This window comes from Gavialis gangeticus, unplaced genomic scaffold (genome assembly GCF_001723915.1).
Source record: "Gavialis gangeticus isolate Ggan-Ray unplaced genomic scaffold, GavGan_comp1, whole genome shotgun sequence".
Classification (NCBI taxonomy): Eukaryota; Metazoa; Chordata; order Crocodylia; family Gavialidae; genus Gavialis; species Gavialis gangeticus.
Genome location: NW_017729022.1, coordinates 123,780,942 through 123,789,965, shown reverse-complemented (window position 1 = coordinate 123,789,965; position 9,024 = coordinate 123,780,942). Strand labels below are relative to the sequence as shown.

The following is a 9,024-nucleotide window of genomic DNA, read 5'->3' as shown; positions in this document are numbered from 1 at the left end:
CCCCCCCCCCCCCCCACGTGCAGCTCAGTCCCGTGCCCTGCTCCAGCTGCACGGCGTCTGCCTCAGCCCCAGCCGCATTCCCTCCCCCACTGCTGGGGCAGCCCACCCTGCCCCATGTAGATCCGGGAGCACATAGCCCCCATGCTCCTGGGGTACATGTAATAGCAGGAGCCACCCCCACTCTCCACCCTCCCCTAATGAGCCACTCCCCATGCCCTGCTCTAGCTGTGCAGTGCCTGCCCCAGCCCAACTCCCTTACTACAGGGGCCTCAATCTGCACCCCCCCCCCCCCCGGGCACTTAAAAACAAGAAAAAAATATGAAGGGGTACATGAGCTGAAACTGAGAAGGGGGTACGCTTATTTTAAAAGGTTGAAAACCCCCTGGGCCAAATTATTGGCCATATTGGACCAATTTCTGATGCAGTCAATTTTCTTTATATCGATGCCAATCCAATATCAGACCGATGTATCGGTGTACCTGTATAGGTAACCATAGTAGAATTACTGCCTCTTCTCCTACATGCGTTAGAGAATTGAGACCAAAGGATAAGTGAGAGTGAGGCATGTAAATTATTATTTTTTGCGTGTTCCAGTGATGGCAAAATCCCGAAGCAAAGGCAGCAGGGTAGAGAGTCCCAGCCCACAGCAGGCAGCCTTCATCTGCCCTCGCCCCACTTGGCTCTGCTCCAGTTCAAAGTATTCCTGCACTTAAAAACGGTGTTTGCAGCACTTGAGCTAAAGCTCACTTCACAAGCTTTAGTTCAAGCACCCCACCGCCATTTTTAAGCACCAGGACATGGATCCTCTGGACAAGCCTCCCGTGGCTGTCCCATTCCCAGCCTTGGCCCCAGGGTCCCATTCACCGTCCTGGCTGGTCAGTGCCTCAGCCCCTGTCTCCCTCCCTGCTGGGGCCTCGATCTAACCCCACCCTCCACACCCCTTCCCTCCCCCCACACTCCTTTCCATCCACAGACTTACCTGGACGGCACTGCTCTCCACAGTTATCGGATCAGTATTGGCCAATACACCTGGAGAATAATTGGCTGTCGGTATCAGTAGAGAAAATCTAGCAGCAGGATGAAATTAAGAAATTGAGTTACAGAAGTTAGAACTTACTCTAATGAATAATGGGAATTTGAGTACTAGAGTTCATCTACAAGGCACTGTGACTAATAATTAAAGTCTAGAGTGGTGGATACTTGCAGATGAATTCCTCAGCTGAGGTGGTTGTATGTTCAAAGGATATGTGCCTTAGATGTATGGCATCCACAAAGTATAATGCCACACATCTCTTTTCCTTTCCCCTAGAAAGGGGAAAGTGGCAAGTTGAGGGGGTGGAGTATGATATCTGTCTCTGCAAAAACAAAAGAAAGCTTGCTTCTTAAGGCTGTTCCTGGTCTTTCACGCCCTGAACTCTACTATTTTATTTTCTCTGCTTTGGGAACCTAGTCTTCCATTGTCCCTTCTGAGTTACTGGATATTTAGCATGATGAATATAAGTGATCTGCTGTGCCCCAAAATCTAATAAGATAAACCAAAATATGGCACTTTTTTACTTTGACTACTGTAAAAAATGAGGGTGAGGAAAAGTTCTGTAAGCCAAATATTTAACGTCAGTAAATAGATGTTACATTGATTTGTTTAAATGTGGTGGTTCATCCCTAGCATAAAAAAAATAGAACAAAAATCACAAAACCTGGTGATTGTAAGCAGCACATTTATAAGAAGCAGCAGTTGACAGGCTTTAACATCTTACAGTTAATGAAATTTAGAGGGATTATATAAAGCCTTGCCATCACTACAAAATTTCCTTTTGCTTTTGTAGACAGGAGAAATGAGACTGTTTTAGAGAGCAGTGTTTTAATTCTGGCGAACTATGGTAAAGCTTTTATTTCTTATCTGGGGAACATATAACCACACAGAGTAGTGCTTGCTGGAGACCATTTTTAAATACGGCTATTTTTATAATGTAGGCATGGTTTATATATAATTAAATTGGAAGGGGACTTTAATAATTACACCTTATTTTGCTCTCTACCCTTAAAACCCCTCATGTCCTTTGGGTCACATGCATGTCTCACAGCCTTGTTGCCATATTTGTAACCATTTATATTTGAATAATGAAAGCTTTATATTTTTTTTCTGTGTTCACAGCCTAAAGAATGCAATGGAGTCAAAATTCCAGTTGATACTAGTAAACCTAATCCCAATGAGGTGGAGTTTGATAACCTGTATTTGGATATGAATGGCATTATTCATCCTTGTACACATCCTGAAGATAAGTAAGTGACTTTCTTATTTCAAAAACCATTTGTATTTTTCATGACTTGGGACACTAACCAAGGTGCCTTAAATTATAGACCAGCACCCAAAAATGAAGATGAAATGATGGTTGCAATTTTTGAGTATATCGACAGACTTTTTAACATCATAAGACCAAGGCGACTTCTCTATATGGCAATAGATGGGGTGGTAAGTACTGACTTACTTATTTTGTTCTAGTAGCTGACAGTAAGCTAAGGTTGATTTTTCCAGCTTTCATAAACTTTGTTGGGTAAATTTTTCAAGTACATATAGTTCAGTTTATCATTCAATCGTATACTCATCATCAAACAGTCAATACAGTTCATCTTGCAGAATGGCATAGAAACGTTAGCAAAGGCGGCTTTATTCCCTAGTGTGTTGATATTGGGACTTTCTATTTTAGCGTCAGCATCTATTAAATTAGTTTACACAATGTACTACTAGGAAAAGATCAGAAAACTACAGAAATGCATGCATTTACACCTTAGCAACTAATTTAATAGTTTGGTGAAAGATTTCAAGTACTTGTGTATGAGTGTTACTTGATAGCTTCCTCCCAAATTGGCTGTACTTTAAAGGAGGTTGTTTTAAGCGTTCAGACGCAACAGAAGCATTGAAACAGTGCAACAGAAAATCAGCCTGGGTGGACACCAATCTCTTCAAGGAATTGGAAACTCAGAAAATCCTACAAAAAGTGCAAACTTGGTCATATTTCTGGGGAAGAGTATAACATCGCATGGATGTGCAGGAAGAAAATTAGAAAGGCTGAGACATGATTTGAGAGGCAACTGGCAAGTGATATAAGGCAATAGGAAGGGATTTTACAAATATGTAAAAAGGAAGATCAAAGAAACCATAGCTCCCTTACAGAATGTGCAAGGCAATCTAGTTATGGACGATGCAGAGAAGGCTGAAGTATTTAATGCCTCTTTTCACTTCAGCCTTCACAAGTGGGAATAGCAACCAGATGAAGAGTGCATTTGGCTGCGAAGATGGAGAAGGAGACAAAAAGCCTAGAGTGGTAGAAGAACAGGTTAGGGACTGCTTAAAAAAGCTAGATGTTTTCAGATCAGCAGGACTGAGTGGGATATACCTTAGCATGCAAAAGGAGTGACTGAAGTAATTTCAGAACTGTTGGCTACAGAGGTGCTCCAATACATCCATCCAATATAAAGAAAATCGACTGAATTGGAAATCAGCCTGTTGTGACTGATTATTTGGCTGATAAATGCCCATGCATACATGCAGCTGCAGTCTCGAGTAGATACACTTTCTAGACTAGGGAACCTTTTAAGCTTATTGGTGGCTTTGGGTGGCACAAAACTGTTTTTCAATGCAATGTTGAATAAATGCCTGTAATGTGTATTTTAGGCTCCCCGTGCAAAAATGAATCAACAGAGATCCAGAAGATTCAGAGCATCGAAGGAGGGGATGGAAGCTACAGAAGAGAAGCAAAGAGTAAGACAAGAGATACTGGCAAAAGGTAGAGATGAGTGCATCACATCAGGCACTGTTTGGTAACTGATGCTTTTAACAGTGTTTATTCTAGATCATAGTTTTATTTATACAATGCCAGATGAGTGGATCGTATAATCTGTAATAATTATAAAAATAGAGATTCTTGTTTTCAGTCCAAAGCAGATGATTATGGCTGTGTTTGTTTCTCCCCTCTGCCTCTGTCCAAAGCCTATGGAAGACTGATTTCATTCTGAGCAATTTTTTTGAAAGAAGTTTGGATATTAGAGCAGGAATAATGGAAAGCTAATCAAAAGTATTGCGATGGTTGCATGCATGAGGCGCTACAGTGCAAGTGAGGGGGAAGAGAGAGAGAGAGCAACAAAATGAAAGACGGGACTGCTGGGTAGGAGTAAAAAACAGTGGATATAAGTAGTACCTTGAAAATGAAGGTCAATTTGAGCTTGAACTCATGGCTATGACATGTCTTTAGCTGAAGCATGCAAGCTGAGTTGGATAAACGAGTTAGGAGAGCTGGGTAAAAGGAAGTTTTACTATTTGATTGACTTTTATGACCAAGTAATCCTTGGACTAAATCCTTGGATCGTGGTGTTGCCATGGACATAGTCTTTCCAGACTTTAAGAAGGCCTTTGACACTGTCTCTCACCCCATTCTCATCAATAAATTAGGCAACTGTGGCATTGATGCCTGCGCAGTTGGACAGGGAAAAAATTGGCTGTTAGGACACACCCAGAGAGTAGTGGTGGACAGGTCGTACTCAACCTGGCGAGATGGACCCTGTCCTCGGGCCCGCACTGTTTAACATCTTCATCAGAGACTTGGACAAGGGGGCTGAAAGCAAGTTGTCCAAGTTTGCTGATGACACTAAGATGCGGGGCGAGGTGGACACACTTGAAGGGAGAGAGAGGCTGCAACTAGATTTGGACAGACTGCAAAAGTGGGTAGGTGAAAATAGGATGGGGTTCAACATAGACAAACGCAGGGTACTGCACCTTGGGAGAAGGAATCCACAGCATACATACAGGCTGGGGAGTTCCCCTTTTGAAAACACAGAGGCAGAAAGGGATCTTGGAGTTATTACTGGCTCCAAGATGAACTTGAGCCACCAATGCCAGACTGCAGCCAGCAAGGCCAGCCATACCTTGTCATACATCCAAAGATGTATCTCAAGCCGGTCCAGAGAGGTGATACTCCCCCTCTATGCGACACTGGTCAGGCCGCTATTGGAGTACTGCATCCAGTGCTGGGCACTGCACTTTAAAAAGGATGTGGCCAGCCTGGAAAGGGTTCAGAGTAGGGCCACCGGCTTGGTGAGAGGGCAGCAGGACAGGCCCTATGAGGAGAGACTGAGGGACCTGAACCTACTAAGCCTCAGCAAGAGGAAGCTGAGGGGGGACCTGGTGGCTGCCTACAAACTCATCAGGGGAGATCATCAGCAAATAGGAAGAGCCCTATTCTCCCCAGCACCATCTGGGGTGGTGAGGAACAATGGTAATAAGCTGATGGAGAACAGGTTTAGGTTAGAGATCAGGAGGCAATTTTTTACATTTAAGGTGGCCAAAATCTGGAACCAACTTCCTAGGGAAGTGGTCCTCACCCCTACCTTGGGCAAATTCAAAAAGAGGTTAGATGATCACCTGTCTAAGGTCTTGTGAACCCAGCATTCGTTCCTGCCTGTGGCAGGCGGTCAGGCTAGATGATCTGATCAGGTCTCTCCTGACCCTAGCTACTATGAAACTATGAAGTTGCAGCAGTCCAGGTGAGAGCATCAAGGTGCAAGCTGTTGTCGAACAGAAGGGGAAGACTAGAAGTGTCAGAGGGAGAAATAATAAAACTTCCATGAGAGCCTGTATTATGAGACTGGAGAAAGGGAGAGGTCAAATAGCTTTGCCAGCTCAGGATCCTGAATGACCAAATGAGTAGCAGTGTGTGAACAATGGAAGTGTAAGGGAGATTGTATAGGATGTACATTATTTCTTAATGTTTGACCTATTTTAGGGTATGGATGGATGAACAAATTATGCTGAGTTAAAGGAGAGGGGGATGGAGAAGAACTAACCATGTCAGCTGCAGTTACTTAGCCTTGTCACTCAGGGGTAAGCTGCCCCTTTAAACTAGGTATAATTTGTTTGTCTCTGCATATGCTTAGAGTTCAAATGTTGGTGTAGCAATGATGGTCCAGGAAATATGCCATTTGCTTTTTCTCCACATCTGAATAATGGCACATGGTGTCTGAAAGCTTGTTTAACATCTTTTCCAACTATACAGCTAGTCCAATAAGTTTCCACCAAAACAACATTGCTTCATTGCACTTCAAGGAAGGCTCTTCCTGATGCATCCACATACAACACTTTTAATGGGGAGTAGTAAAATTATAGATTCGTACCACCTCAATAATCTAGTTCATGAATATTATTAATTATAGTATCTTGTAATTTTCTGCTCCTTAATTTGTTCAGGTGTAACATGATGGTAAGAGCAGCTTGCTGTTGAAAAAGGTCAAAAGTAGCCCCTAATAAAAGAGTACTGAGCAACCCATATTTTGTTTCTTAATTATCCATGCAAAAATATTGCTATTTTCCCATATTAGTTTATTTTAATGTGTTTTTTTTTTTTTAATTATTTTTGTTTCTGTAGGTGGCATTCTTCCTGCAGAGGAAGTGAAAGAGAGATTTGATAGCAATTGTATTACCCCAGTAAGTAGTCTTTTACTTTACTCAGCTATTGCTAGCACCAGAATGATGGGCTAATTTATTTTTTTCTATCGCTTTTTAGGGAACTGAGTTTATGGACAATCTAGCTAAATGCCTTCGCTATTACATTGCTGATCGTTTAAACAATGACCCAGGATGGAAAAATTTGACAGTAAGTTTCTCACTTTGATACTTCAAGAAAATTAGTGTGATTCTGTTAGACTGGACTGTGGTGTGATTGAACAGTGTAAATTTTAACAGCAGATTAGACTTGCCATCTGGCACTATGATGTATCTGGAGATGGACTGGCTTGCACATCTGATCTGAGCATCCCCTGCCACAACTTAAGGCTTTTCACTGAAGAGATACATTTAATTCTAATAACACTATCCAGCAGAGCTATTTGTTTTGAATTTAGATAACATTTTTTAAAGGGTAATAATAGTTTTTTATATTGGGGTGAAGTAGGACTCCCTAGAATCCTTCCTTCTTTGAGAAATCCTTCTTTTAAGATACAGAATTGTTTGGCATATTTAGCCCCTTGTTTGTGACATGTATTTTAGAACTTGTGTTTTCATTTAAGTGACAAGTATTAGGCCTGAGTTCATCTCATTTATTGGAAGTGATGGTGAGCCCCACAGTGACACACAAGAAAATGACTCGTATCGCTTGTTTTCTTGCCTTTCTGGACTTGCTTTTTCTGTTAAGTTTCTTCCTGTTAACTGATAACCTTGTATTTACCCTGTGTTAAAAGCTGAATTATTTGACTTAAGATGCTGCGGCCTGTTTTGTTTTCCATAGATTCTTTTTAATTATGTTCTAATTAAGCAGGGTCAGCTGCCCTATAGTTCCCTTTCTGGAAAAAAGTGAATTTATAAACTCCAGTGTGTGTCGAAGTACTTTATGGCTGCATTGCTGTGGTATTTGTGTCTGGGGTTTCGAATTTTAAGGGGTCTAAGTGTTTAGTCCAATACATCCTTACACTGCTGGTTGACTTAACCATTTACTTGGAAACTTGAGTTATATTAGCAAGATCTTGATAACTTTTCTGAGTATTCTAATTGGATTAACAGAAACATAGAATTGTTTGAAATTTGTTTGAATACAGTTATTTGTGAGATCCTAAATAGCAAATGACTCTTACATTAGAATGCAGTACACATGTGTAATTTCAGTAGGAGTTAAAATAGATTAGATAAAGTTAAACAGGACTTTGAGTGATCAGAAATCAGATAGTTAGGAACACAAATGCATTAAACGTTTGTTTGTTTGTTTGTTTATATATTTTTATTGTTTCCTATTGCCATTACATTATTTGACATTGCTGTAAATATTTCATAGGTTATTTTATCAGATGCTAGTGCTCCTGGTGAAGGTGAACATAAAATCATGGATTACATTAGAAGGCAAAGAGGTAAAAGCTTCCTAAAATGTGTGCATTTTTATTGCACTTTTTTAGGTATGTTCAGAAATATCAGTTCAATTGCACACAACAGTATGATTTGAATGATGGTGGTTTTTTTTGTTTAGCTCAACCAAACCATGATCCAAACACTCATCATTGTTTATGTGGGGCTGATGGTAAGTCCTTTACTAAGATTATATTGGTAATTAAGCTTTCTAACATTGGCAGTTTCTAGATTGTTAGCTGAATGCTCAGCATGATGCATGCATTGGAAGTGTCCTGGCATTTGGCTACCATACCTATTTTCAGAAGCACAGTTTATTTTACTGGAGGTGGGGGAAGGAAGAGGATTGAATGTTATCCATATTCAGTATTTTTCATAGTTGAAGGAAGATATTTAATTTACATCTGTAGTATCAAATGCCAATTTTTTCTTAAGATCATTCAAAATGTACTTTAAAGCACACCTGCCTCTTAGTTAACACTTATTTAAAATTAAGTGATTTGGTTCTTTGACTCTTAAAGCATCTTTAATAATTTCTTCCTTTTGTTACCTATTCTTTCTCTCTTTGGCTGGTAGCTGATTTGATTATGCTTGGGCTAGCCACACATGAGCCAAACTTCACTATAATCAGAGAAGAGTTTAAACCGAATAAACCCAGACCCTGTGCTCTTTGTAACCAGCTGGGACATGAAGTTAAAGATTGCCAAGGTTTGCCAAGAGAAAAACAAGGCGAGGTAAGAGCTTGAACAGCTTGTAGAAATCTTTTTCTATGTCAGCTTAGTTGTTGTCTATTTAATGTCCACAGAGCTTATTTTTAAGGTTCAGTAGTATCAGTATCAGTGCAGGTAGCTGGCTCTTCTTAGATAAAAGGAAAATATGGGTGTCACTGTTCTGCCATCCTAAAACCCATGGTGCAAATCTGAAATCCTCACTAAACCTCTGTGGTTTAGTAGGGTAAAGCTACTAATAAAGTCTATAGGTATTTTGAATTCTTTTCCCTCTGTAATCATAAGGGTTTGAGAATCTGTACATGTAACAATTGTATGGGTATTGAATGATACTGGTATAAGCTATTGCTGTATAACTCTTATATCTGCACTTTAGTGTAACAGCTGGTTTTTTGTTTTTTTCCCCCCCCC

The 9,024-nt window shown here is 40.6% G+C and overlaps 1 protein-coding gene across 2 annotated transcripts in view; it reads left to right on the top strand.

Annotated features, from left to right (window-relative positions):
• Positions 1–9,024, top strand: part of XRN2 (5'-3' exoribonuclease 2) — a 112,303-nt gene that overhangs the window by 20,287 nt on the left and 82,992 nt on the right. For both annotated transcript variants that reach the window (XM_019516121.1, XM_019516120.1), the window contains exons 2-9: positions 2,156–2,283; positions 2,362–2,473; positions 3,677–3,788; positions 6,420–6,478; positions 6,558–6,647; positions 7,818–7,890; positions 8,007–8,057; positions 8,462–8,619. In XM_019516121.1, coding sequence (XP_019371666.1) covers positions 2,156–2,283; positions 2,362–2,473; positions 3,677–3,788; positions 6,420–6,478; positions 6,558–6,647; positions 7,818–7,890; positions 8,007–8,057; positions 8,462–8,619 — 783 coding nt within the window. The remainder of the gene's footprint in view (positions 1–2,155; positions 2,284–2,361; positions 2,474–3,676; positions 3,789–6,419; positions 6,479–6,557; positions 6,648–7,817; positions 7,891–8,006; positions 8,058–8,461; positions 8,620–9,024) is intronic.